Source organism: Giraffa tippelskirchi, chromosome 9, assembly GCF_054371585.1.
Source record: "Giraffa tippelskirchi isolate mGirTip1 chromosome 9, T2T-mGirTip1v1.2.pri, whole genome shotgun sequence".
In the NCBI taxonomy this organism is placed as follows: Eukaryota; Metazoa; Chordata; class Mammalia; order Artiodactyla; family Giraffidae; genus Giraffa; species Giraffa tippelskirchi.
The window spans coordinates 111,907,831-111,921,460 of record NC_137283.1 but is presented as its reverse complement, the minus strand read 5'-3'; the positions used below and the strand labels follow the sequence as shown (position 1 = coordinate 111,921,460).

Below are 13,630 nucleotides of genomic sequence, written 5' to 3'. Positions count from 1 at the left end.
AAAAAACCCACAGTAACAGAACTTTCTATTATATTCTCATATTTCTCAGAAGTGATGAAAGGAAAATTCTAACATCAGAATAAATAAAATTACTCTGAACCTAAAAACACACTCTGAAATGTTAAGTACATCTACCATTGTGCCTCAAGGCTGAATTCAGTTAATGTTTTTGCAAAAGCTTTCAATTAAGTTTGCATGGCTGTCCTATAATTCTCTGGATGAAAAGCTTGCAAGCTGGCTAAAAATTTCAAGAGAGCTGACTGAACGTAAGTGAACTGTTCCTTAACAAGCCTACAATTTTAGAAAAAAAAAATGCAGTCAGTTCTATCAAAGATCATCTACTCTAAGCATAGTTCAACTATCATTTCATACTGCTTGTGAACCTTCATATCACTGTATAAATTTAGCACTATAAAGTTTATCTGATAAAAATAAAATTTCTTTTTTAAGTGAACTGAAATTAGTCCAAAAACTAATCCTGCTATATACTCTGACTTACATAAATTGAGACTGAACCAACTGACAGTTCTCCAGAGTTTCTAACTCCAAGTTATTCCAGGAAAACAGTAATCAACCATTTGTGGCAATTCAACATGTCAATAAATCTTAAAGACTCAAAGACAATGAGAAAAGTTATCAAAAGGTAAGTTCAACTCATCATCAAAAAAATTGGAGTCAATTATACATATATCTTGCCTGGAGAATCCAATGTACAGAGGAGCCTGATGGGCTACAGTCCATGGGGTCACAAAGAGTTGGACACGACCGAGCGACTACACCTTCACGACAATATTAGTTTTTTTTGCTATACTTCTAAAAATGAGGTTAAAAATCAAACAACACACTGGGCCTAGCTTACTGCACAAGAGTAAATGAATTAAGGAGTTCAGGTAGTGATCCTTGTACTGTTCTTACAGATTCATATAATCAATATTAATAATGGCAATAACAGTACCAATACTATCATTACTTGTAAGTGTCTTCCAAAGTGTTCACAACACTTTCTTTAATTATGTAACCAGTAGACAGAATATACCTTAGGAGATAGATGAGGATAGAAGAAGAAAAAAGTTGCCAGACTATATAGTAAGCCAGATGAATAACCAAATTCTCAAACGATTTTCTATTTGAAATCAGTATCCAAAGACAATACAATAATTCTGGTATTGTATAGCTCCCCTTCATGGATCACAGCCTTGTCTTGATGAAGGGGCTGGTATAACTTAATAAAGTGAAGAGCCATGCCGTGCAGGGCCACCCAAGACAGACGGATCATAGTGAAGAGTTCTGACAAAACATGGTCCACTGGTGCAGGGAATGGGAAACGATTCCAGTATTCTAACCTCAAGAACCACATGAACAGTATGAAAAGACAAAAAGATACGACACCCGAAGATGAGTTGCTCAGGTCAAAAGGTGTCTGATATGCTACTAAGGAAAAGCAGAGGGCAATTACTAATAGCTCCAGAAAGAATGAAGTAGTTGGGCCAAGGTGGAAATGATGCTCTGTTGTAGATGTGTTGCAAGTGAAGTCTGATACTGTAAAGAAGACTACTGCATAGGAACATAGAATGATAGGTCTATGAATCAAGGCAAAGAGCTGACACATTGGAAAAGACCCTGATGCTGGGAAAGATTGACCGCAGGAGAAGGGGACGCCAGAGGACGAGATGGTTGATGGCATCACTGACTCAATGAACGTCAGTTTGAGGAAACTCAGGGAGATAGTGAAGAACAGGGAAGCCTGGCATACTGCAGTTCATGGGGTTGCAAAGAGTCGGACGTGATTTAGCAACTGAACAAATTAGATGTGGTCAAGCAGGAGATGACAAGAGTGGACATCTACATCTTAGGAATCAGTGAACTAAAATGGACAGGAATGGACAAATTTAATTCAGATGACCACTATATCTACTACTGTGGGCGAGAATCCCTTAGAAGAAATGGAAGAGCCCTTATATTCAACAAAAGAGTCCAAAATGCAGTACTTGGGTGCAATCTAAAAAATGACAGAATGGTCTCCACTCATTTCTAAGGCAAACAATTCAGCATCACAGTAATTAAAGTCTATGCCTCAAACACTGATGCCAAAGAAGTTGAGGTAGACTGGTTCTATGAAGATCTACAAGACCTTCTAGAACTAACACCACAAAAAGATGTGCTTTTTATCAGAGAAGATTGGAATGCAAAGGTAGGAAGTCAAGAGATACCTGGAGTAATAGTCAAGTTTGGTCTTGGAGTACAAAATGAAGCAGGGCAAATGTTAACAGAGTTTGGTCAAGAGAATACACTGGTCACAGGAACCACCCTTTTCCAACAACACAAGAGACAACTCTACACATGGACATCACCAAAATGGTCAATATTAAAATCAGACTGACTATATTCTTTGTGGCCAAAGATGGAGAAGCTCTATAAAGTCAGTAAAAACATGACCTGGAGCTGACTGTGGCTCAGATCATCAGCTCCTTATTGCAAAATTCAGGCTTAAATTGAAGAAAGTAGGGAAAACCACTAGGCCATTCAGGTATAATCATCTCCCTTATGATTATACAGTGCAGATGACAAATAGATTCAAGGGATTCCATCCGGTAGACAAAGTGCCTGAAGAACTATGGACAGAGAACTGGAACAATGTATAGGAGGCAGTGACCAAAATCATCCCAAAGAAAAAGAAATGTAAGGCAAAATGTTTGTCTGAGGAGGCTTTACCAATAGCCAAGGAATGAAGAGAAGTGAAAAGCTAGGAAGAAAGGGAAAGATATATCAAACTGAATGCAGAGTTTCAGACTATAGCAAGGAGAGGTAAGAAGGCCTTCTTAAATGAACAATGCTGAGAAATAGAGGAAAACAATACAATGGATAAGACTAGAGATCTCTTCAAGAAAATTGGGGAAAGGGAACATTTCATGCAAGAATGAAGAATGGGCAGGATAAAGTACAGAAACAGTAAGGACCTAACAGAAGCAGAAGAGATGAAGAAGAGGTAGCAAGAATACACAGAAGAACTGTACAAAAAAGGTCTTAATGACCTGGGTAGCCACAATGTTGTGGTCACTCATCTAGAGGCAGATATCCTGGAGTGCAAAGACAAGTGGGCCTTAGGAAGCATTACTACAAACAAAGTTAGTGGAGGCGATGGAATTCCAGATAAGCTATTTCAAATCCTGAAAGATGATGATGTTAAAGTGCTGCACTCAGTGTGTCAGCAAATTTGGGAAACTCAGCAGTGGCCACAGGACTGAAAAATGTCAGTTTTCACTGCAATGCCAAAGAATGTTCAAACTACTGTACAATTGTATTTGTTTCACATGCTAGTAAGGTAATGTTAAAAATCTTTCAACGTAGGCTTCAGCAGTATATGAACTGAGAACATCCAGATGTACAGGCTGGATTTAGAAAAGGTAAAGGAACCTGAGATCAAACTGCCAACATCTGTTGGATCATAGAGAAAGTCAGGTAATTCCAGAAAAACATCTATTTCTGCTTCATTGACTAGGCTAATGCCTTTGACTTTGTGGATCACAGCTAACTGTGGAAAATTCTTAAAAAGATGGGACTATCAGACCACCTTACCTGTCTCCTGAGAAACCTGTATGCAGGTAAAGAAGCAACAGAACCAGATATGAAACAACAGACTAGTTCAAAATTGGGAAAGGCATAAGACAAGGCTGCATATTGTCACCCTGCTTATTTAACATCTATGCAGAGTACATCATTTGATATGTTGGGCTGGATGAATCACAGGCTAGAATCAAGATTGCAGGGAAAAATATCAACAATCTCAGATATGCAGGTGAAACCATTCTAATGGTAGAAAGTAAAGAGGAACTAAAGCGCTTTTTGATGAGGGTGAAAGAAGAGAGCAAAAAAGCTGGCTTAAACTCAACATTCAAAAAACTAAGATCATGGCATCTGGTCCCATCACTTCATGGCAAACAGAAGGGGAAAAAGTGGAAACAATGATAGATTTTCCTTTCTTGGGCTCCAAAATCACTGCAGATTTTGACTGCAGCCATGAAATTAAAAGCTCCCTAGAAGAAAAGCCATGACAAACCTAGACAGCATATTAAAAAGCAGAGATGTCACTTTGATGACAAAGGTCCATATAGTCAAAGCTATGATTTTTCCAGTGGTTATGTATGGATATGAGAGTTGGACCATAAAGAAGGCTGAGTGCCCACGAATTGATGCTTTTGAATTGCAGTGCTGGAGAATATTCTTGAGAGTCCCTTGGACTGCAAGGAGATGAAACCAGTCAATCCTAAAGGAAATCAATCCTGAACATTCACTGGAAGGATTGATGCTAAAGCTGATGCTCCAATACTTTGGTCACCTGATGAGAAAAGTCAACTCACTGGAAAAGATCCTGATGCTGGGTAAGACTGAAGGCAAAAGGAAAAGAGGGTAGCAGAGGATGAGATGGTTAGATGGCATCACTGACTCAACGGACATGAATTTGAGCAAACTCCAGGAGATAGTGAAGGACAGGGAAGCCTGGCGCAGTCCAGGGGGTCGCAAGAGTCGGAACCGAAGTGGTTTAAAATCATAATACTATTTTGTCACAAGGACAAAAATGATCATACTGTATTCTTCAACTGACCAAACCACTTCCTTCCAGCAAGAGGATGAAAAGATCCTTATGTTGAATTACCTCTAACAAAACAGATGCATCTATATGAAATCATGTCAAAAATTACTTGATCTCTTAAATATGACAAAATCAATCTTTCTTTCAAATCTTTTATCTGTTAAAAAAAAGTAATGTAAATCTATAATTTATGTGTCATCATAGCAAGAATACAGTATTCAATTATAAATTCTACAAAACTTTAGAGCTCTTAGCCAGTTCAAAATCTTTTCATGCATTCTTGAGAGTTTCCCTAAAATGAGATTAAAAGGTAAATTTCAGAGCATTTCTTTATCATATCATCCTTTTTAATTTGAAAAGAGCTGATATGCTTTTAAAAATATTTTTAACGGAGCTTCTTTTCCTCTCTAAAGTTTTACATTTTATTCTATAAAATATGTGTGCATGCTCAGTCCTGTCCAACTCTTTGCAACTCATGCACTACAGTCCACCAGGCTCCTCTGTCCATGGAATTTTCCAGGCAAGAATACTGGAATGGGTTGCCATTTGCTACTTCAGGGGATCTTACCAACCCAGGGATCCAACCCACATCTCCTCTGTCTCTTGCACTGGCAGGTAGATTTTCTACCACTGAGCCTCCTGGGAAGCCCCATAAAATATATAATCAATACACAGTATTGATTCTAAACTTAAAAATAGAATCTTAAAACCTATGTGGACTGGTATATGTCTACATGGACATATATTTTGAAGACCTTTTAATGAGTTTACACAAAAGTTAACTACTTTGAAACAACACAAAGACCATTTTCATTTGCTGATACTTGACAAAGCATTTTAGACTTTGTTCAACTTGTGGGAAGATATACAGTTATAAATAAAATCAATAATCCCTACACCCTGTAGTAACTTACATCTCAGCCCTTAAATCAAATTCAACTTAAAAGAATATGCTCATCCACTAAGATTTGAACAGGTCCCAGAAATACATTATGACAATAGGTAATATTAACACAACTATCAACACAGACTTTTAGAGATGGAATTCTGTCTGGAGGCTAGGACATGGACTAATTTTTCAAGATTCCTTCTTGCCCTAATTGAAGGATTAAAAATATATACAATAATTGGAAAATAGTGCTAAACATTCCCTTTGTGTATGATCCTCACAGGTAACTAAAATGGACCAAATATGTCAGAAGGGAACCTCATTCACAAATACAACCAACCACAAGTCAACAGGGCTTTTTATACTCGTCCTCCTATACTGTATCTGTAAAATCTCACCCTGTGAAACCCATCACCACCGTGAAGTCAGGCCACCTATAAATCTGAAAATACAGTTCTTCAAAGGCCATCTGACTATGAGCAATTCTCTCTTACTTTACCACACCTGCTTTAGGTTGTAAACCATATGGAGTGTATTATACTTATACTAACTACTCTTCAATAACTTCAGAAGGCAATTTTAAATTTTCAATGCACCCTGTAATGCACATGTTTTGAACCAAGGTTTTCTGAGTAATTTTTGCTTCTTCACTGGCTCAAGGCACCTAAAATTAGCTTTTGTAGATAATTCCTAATCTGAATTTAGTTTTTTACTACACAAGTTACTGGGCAACAGATACAGTTTACAATCTTAGTAAATGATATGCCACTCATTTGTTTCAGCAGAGTGTTTAATATTAAAGAAGGTGCTTTTCTGTTGGGTAAGAGCTACCAGCAGGACTCTAACAGGCAACAATTGCTTACTGGGGCCTGTTAAGATTAGAATATTTTAGATGATTTTTTTCCCCACCTAGAATACTTCTTAAATTTAGTAATACTGACTTGCAGGAAGTAAAAAGTAATGAAAAGGAATAATCCTGAAAACACTGGGCTAGTTTTCAGATGATAGAAGACAAAAGAATAATAATGAACACTGGTGTTCAAAAGAAATGCCAGGAAAGAAAAAAATATTCATATATCTCTCCTTTAATCCAACTCTTATTAAACATATGACAATGTCAACTTTGAGCTCACTACCTTAAAGAAGTGCAATATTCTGTGAATTGAGGTCATACATAAAGCATCTTAGTATGTAGGAGCCAACATCCTGAACCCAGGTTAGGAAAAAAGTGTTTGCAAAGACAGAAATCCAGATTCCACTAAGAATTTTCCCAACAAAAACATTAGACTCAGAATGTGTACAAAATAATAAACATAAACTTTTTATCTTTGTAGATGCCGGTGGTGTTTTTTTGTTTTCAGTTGGTTTTTTATCTTAGTTAGCAGATAAATAATATTCTATTATCCATAATGTTAAATGTGGGAAAAAATGGAAAGTAACCAGGATACGAAATTATAAAAAGGAGAAAGTCAATCTAAAATCTTAAGCTAACAATCTTTAAATAAGGTAGCAGTCTTCTAATGAGAAAGAAAACTATTAGCAATTTTAAAAGCCAAATGTTTATACATAGGGATAACAGTAAAGTACTGCCATAAAACAAATGCATGATTTTAGAAATCAAAAGTAAGAAAGAAAACAGCTGTGTGATTCTAGTACTTATATGCCAAGGGAGTAGAAAAATATGATAACCCAAGTTGAACTATTTAAGCAAAGTTGGAGCTTACTCTCTTCACATTCTAAAAACTTGAGGCTTAATGGTAAAAATATGGAAATGGTAAAAAAAAAAAAAAAATGAAAAAGTTGTTTGATAAAACTGAGAACAGAATAAACATTATAAACTTAAATTATTTGTTAACACTTAAAATTTAAAACATACAGCTAATAAATCTATGAATCAAAAATAAAATTGAAATCCAAATTACATTAGACATATTTAAAAGCACTATTTTCTATTCCTTTTATTCACATAGAATATACTAATCAGAAGTACACATGATGCAGAAAATGTTTTAAGATTTTGCTTTATGTTTCCAATTATGCACAGGGAAAAACTTTTCATGAATTCAAAGTTTAAAAAAAAAAAAAAACCACATGCAACTTAAAGTCCTTAAGGCTTAATTTACCGTCTTGTGACCATTCTGGCAGGCCACATGCAGCGCTGTCTGCCCCATCGCATCCTCAACATCAACGTCACTGACGTGTTGTACAAGATCATGGAGTAGTTCTGTCCGCCCATTCACAGCCAGCCAGTGTATCTGTACAGTCATTTAGTTACTTAACATTTATGCAGGAGTATTTCATATAAAAACAACAAATAAATAATGCAATTATTTCTCAACTGTGAGCACTACATGCATACCAAAGATTAAAATTAAAATTTAAGCCAATATAATTTTTTCCTATATTTTAAATGGGGGAAAATATGTATCAGGACGTAGGTTACACAGTCATGTACTTCAAAATCAAGCATTTCAGTGTTCAAAGTAATTAAAAATCCTCAACTGAGGATCACTAATACTCCGCTTCTTAGATGACCATGACTGTATGTATAGTTTATCTCTAGAGAAGAGGTACTGAATGTTTTCCCTCCCCCAGAAACAAACATAAGTTAAAAAGTAATCAACACAGTAGGGGTCATATTCTTTATTTCCTATATTTTACATGTAATGCATAAAACATACATAAATAACATACATGGAGAGGATAAAAAATATACAACACCTAGAAGTCTACAACTCAAAGATAATGCTATAACTTGGTCTATGCTGTCCATGCATTTTTCATCTGCCTTTTTTCCATTAAAAAAAAATATTTCATGCAACTTGTTTTAAAATGGTAGCTTTGAACCCAAGTATCAGCTCCTACTTCTTCCCAAACCACTGAAATGACAGTAAAGGGTACTTTTTCTTAAACAACAGATCTATTAAGATAATGGAGGAGGAAATGGCAACCCACTCCAGTATTCTTGCTGGGAAAATCCCATGAACAGAGCAGCCTCCCAGGCTGCAGTCCAAGGGGTTGCAAAGATTCGGACACTACTGAGCAACTGAATACGCACATTAAGATAAAGAACAGGAGAGTATACAATAGCAATACATTTTGGAAGCTTTTATCTGTTTTGTCAGAACAGAAAGATGACCCCTAAACCAGTAAGAGAGAACACCAAGAAAGAAAATTCAGAACACAGAATTCCTCAAAAGCTCAAGAATAGGTAGCAAGCACCCTGCAGTGTCTCCTAGTTACATATAACTTTTATATGAACTAGGAAACCAAAAGATCTGTGTGACTCATTTTACTATAGTATTCATTTTATTAACATGGTCAGGAACAGAACCTGAAGTATCTCCAAGGTATGTATATAAATAAACCCAAAACGAGAGAATGGCAAAGGCATCTCCAGGATGATGGTGAAGAGATATTCCAAATAACACTGTACAGCAAGCCAAGAAATCAACCAATATGACTTAAATCTAACAGCAGTCTCCGTAACAGACTCCTTCAAAACTATTCAAGATGAAAGGTAGTGAACATATGTTATGAGGATACTTACAAAGTTCAGGGAAACTCTAGTAATGAATTGACAATACACATTTAGAAAACAAAATTTTGAGCTGCAATGAAGGGAGAAACAGAAAAGACATATGGATTGAAAAGGAAAAGCTATAATTAATTTGCAGATGATATGATTATCTATGTAGAAAATCCTAAGAAGTCTACCAGAAACTCCTGAATTAATCAAGTGAGTTCAGCAAGGTCACAAGATATGTGATCAACACATAAAAAGTAATTGTATCTCTATGTACTATCAAGAAACATGCAGAAATCAAAATTAAAAATAACGTTACTTACAATTGCTACAAAGAAAATAAAATATCTAGCTATACACTTAAAACTTGCACAAGATCTGTACGCTGAGCAACATAAAATTCTAATGAAAGAAATCAAAGACTTAAATAAACGAGAGACATACTGTGTTTATAGATTGGAAGACTCAACATAGTAAAGATGTCAATTCTCCCCAAATTGATCTATAGGCTTAATGAAATTCCAATAAAAAATCTCAGCAGGATTTTTATCATAGACAAGTTTATTCTAAAATTTATACAGATGGGTGAAAGAACCAAAGTAGCTGACACAATTTTGACAAAAATGAAGTGGGAGGAATTACTCTACCTGACAGTAAGGCTTACTATATAGCTAGAGTAATCAAGACAGTGTGATAATGGCAAATGCACATAGATCACTGGAACAGAACTGAGGACCCAGAAATAACCCCATACAGGTATGCCTAAACATTTTTGAGAGAGATACAAACCTAATTTCACACAGGAAGTATATAGTCATTACAACAAATAGTGCGAGAGTAACTGGAATCCATAGGTAAAAAAATGAGCCTTGACTTAAGCATCACAGACAAATATTAGCTCAAAACAGATCATAGGCTTAGATATAAAATGTAAAATTATAAAACTTTTTGAAAAAGATAAGAGAGAATCTTCAGACTCTGCAGCAAGGTAAAGAGTTCCTAAACTTGACATCAAAAACACAATCCATAAATGTAAAAACTGGTATATTGAACTTCATCAAAATTTAAAACTTTCACACTACAAAAGACCTAGTTAAGAGTTTTAAAAGGCAAAGTAAAGATTGGGAGAAAATATTTGTAAGTCACATACCTGACAAAGGTTTGCTATCTCCAAAATACAAAGAATTCTAGCAACTCAAAAAAAAAAAAACAGAAAATGTGCAAATGACTTGAACTCATTTCACAAAATAGGATATATAGATGGCAAATAAAACACATGAAAGGCTGTTCAACATTGGCAATTAGGTAAATGCAAATTAAAACCACAATGAGATATCACTACATACATACCTATCAAGATGACTAAAATAAAATACAGTGACAACACCAAATGCTGGCGAGAACGACAGAAAACTAGATCATTCATATGTTGCAGGTGGGAGTATAAAATGATACAGTGAACCTGGAAAACCTTTCCAGTGCATTTTAAAACTAAACATGAAACTACCATACAACCTAGCAACTGTATTCCTGAGCATTTTACTCCCTAAAACATGAAACCTTTATGTTCACACAAAAACCTGTACACTATGTTCATGGCAGTTTTATTCACAATAGGCCCAAACAGGAAACAACCCAGATGTCTTTCAACAGGTGAGTGGTTAAACAAACAGTGGTACAGCTACACCAAGGAATACCAGTCAGCAGTGTAGAGGAATGAATTATTAATACACACAACCAAGATCCACCCCCATGGAATATGATGAGCACACAAAAGCCCATTCCTACTATGATTCCATTTATATTATTCTCTTGAAATGACAAAATTTTAGAAATGAAGAACAGATCACTGGTTGCCAGGGTTAGGCATAGGATGAAGGAAAGGAAAGGTATGGTTATAAAAGAACAACAAAAAACATCTTTTTGGAGTTGGAAATACTCAGAATATTGACTGCGGTAGTGGACACATAGATCTACAAAGGTAGTAAATCTGTCTAAAACTTAACATACATACATAAACAGGTAAAAGTGGATACAAGTTAAACTGGAGAAATCTGAAGAACATAAATTATATCATTGTCAATATCCTGGTCATAACATTATACTATGGTTTTATAAAATGTTACCATTGAGGAAAACTGTGCAAAATATACAGAGGATTTCTTTGTATTATTTCTTACAACTGCATATGAATCTACAAGTATCTCATTTTTGAAAATACAATTACTAATCACATGAAAAACAAAATGCTGTGAGAGAAAGAAAAGCAATTATAGGGACTTCCCTGGCAGTCCAATGGTTAAGACTTTGCACTCTCAGTGCAGGGGACATGGGTATGATGCCTGGTCATGGGACTAAGAACCCACATGCCACAAAACACAGCGCCTGCCCCACCCCATAAAACAACTGTAGTAAACTTTTTGGCCTAACTATGAACAGTTTTTATTTTGCCAAAAAATTAAAACACTGAAAAATGACCTAACAAAAATTACAGCTCTACTGGATGGGTGTGAGGGAAATGTGCTTGTACATGATGGGATAAGAGGAGGTGAGGCTAAAAAAGAAACACTTAACTTTATATTCCAGAAAGTCAATAGGTGATGCCTAAAACTGAAAAGTCAAAAAGCAGTAATACTAGCATGTTCTTTAGATATAAGGAAACAAAATTTTTAAATCTATTAAAATAACTGAGAAAATTTGACTGTGGAGTGAGAAATTTGGAAGCTGAGGAGGAAGGTCAAAAGAATGTTACTAAAGATCTAAATGTGAAACCAGACACTATAAAACTCCTAGAGGAAAACAAAGGCAGAACACTCTCTGACATAAATCACAGCAACATCTTTTTGATCTACCTCCCAGAATAATGGAAATAAAAAATAAATAAATGGGACCTACTTAAACTCAAAAGCTTCTGCACAGCAAACAAACAAAGAATATAAATGAAAAGACAGCCAACAAATTGGGAGAAAATATTTGCAAATATTTGTGACTGATAGGGATTAGTGTCCAAAATTTACAAACAGCTTATGACATTTAACAGCATCGAAACAAAAAACCCACTCAAAAAATACGCAGAAGACTTAAATAGACACTTCTCCAACGAAGACATACAGATGGCCAATAAGCACACGAAAAGATGTTCAACACCACTAATTATTAGAGAACTGCAAATCAAAACTACAATGAGGTATCACCTCATGCCAGCCAGAACAGGTATCATCAAAAAAAATCACAAACAATAAATGCTGGAGAGGGTATGAAAAGAAAGGAACCCACCTACATTGTTAGCAGGAATATAAGCTGGTACAGCCACTATGGAGAAGAGTATGGAGGTTCCTTTAAAAACTAAAAACAGAGCTACTGTATGACCCTGCAATCCCACTCCTGGGCATATATCCAGAGAAAAACATGATCCAAAAGGATACATGCATCCCAATGTTCACTGCAGCACTGTTTACAATAGCCAAGACAGGAAGCAACCTAAATGTCCACTGACAGAGGAATGGATAAAGAAGATGTGGTAAATATATACAATGGAATATTACTTAGCCATTAAAATGAATTAAATAATGCCACTTATACCAACTTGGATGGGCCTAGAGGCTGCCATACAGAGTGAAGTAAGTCAGATAAAGAAATATCATATGACATCCCTTATATATGAAATCTAAGAAAGAAATGATACAAATGAACTTATTCACAAAACAGAAAGAGACTCAGACTTACCAAATGAACTTATGGTTGCCATAAGGGGAAGGGATACTTAGGGAGTTTGAGATGGTCATGTATACATGCTGTATTTAAAATGGATAGCCAACAAGGGCTTACTATATAGCACTTGGAACTCTGCTCAATGTTATGTGGCAGCATGGGTGGGAGGGAGGTTTAGGGAAGAAAGGATACATGTATATATATACCTGAGTCCCTTTGCTGTTCACCTGAAACTATCACAGCATTGTTAATCGTCTATGTGTGTATGTATGTTCAGTTGCTCAGTCATGTTCAACTTTTTGCAGCCCTATGGACTGTAGTCTACCAGGCTCCTGTGTCCATAGAATCTTTCAGGCATACTGGAGTGGGTTGCCATTTCCTACTCTAGGGGATCTTCCCAACCCAGGGATTAAACCTGCATCTCTTGCGTCACCTGCACTGGCAGGTGGATTCTTTACCACTGCGCCACCTGAGAAGCCCTGTTAATTGGCTATTCCCCAATACAAAAATAAAAAGTTCAAAAGAAAAAAGAAATTAAAGAAAAACAAAGAGAATGTTTTTTTTTTTTCAGGGGAAGAATGTCATAAAGTAGATGTATATTTGTTTGACATAAAATGCGAAGCAATTCACAGGCCTTACAATTCATCTATTTAAAGCATAGGTTTTAGTATACTCACAGAGTTGTGCAATCATCACTACAATCAATTTTAGAACATTTTCATTTACCCCAAAGAAGCCCTGTACCCATTAGCACTCCCATTTCCTGAGATGGATACAGAAGATACATGTCTCACTCTGACTCTGCCAGCTGGGTGAAGAAACTCATCCACTGCCTTCAATTTTTCTTACTGATATTCTTCTGCCTTTTTCTCATAGGACTCTTAGAGGCAACGAATTTTGACAGTAGTTGGGA

The 13,630-nt window shown here is 35.9% G+C and overlaps 1 protein-coding gene across 20 annotated transcripts in view; it reads right to left on the bottom strand.

Annotated features, from left to right (window-relative positions):
* The window catches only part of HACE1 (HECT domain and ankyrin repeat containing E3 ubiquitin protein ligase 1), a 122,441-nt gene that overhangs the window by 94,080 nt on the left and 14,731 nt on the right, over positions 1-13,630 (bottom strand). For 13 of the 20 annotated variants that reach the window (XM_081529339.1, XM_081529346.1, XM_081529334.1 and 10 more), the window contains one exon: positions 7,604-7,735. The exons of the other annotated variants lie outside the window; for them this stretch is intronic. In XM_081529339.1, coding sequence (XP_081385465.1) covers positions 7,604-7,735 — 132 coding nt within the window. The remainder of the gene's footprint in view (positions 1-7,603; positions 7,736-13,630) is intronic. 20 annotated transcript variants of the gene reach the window in all.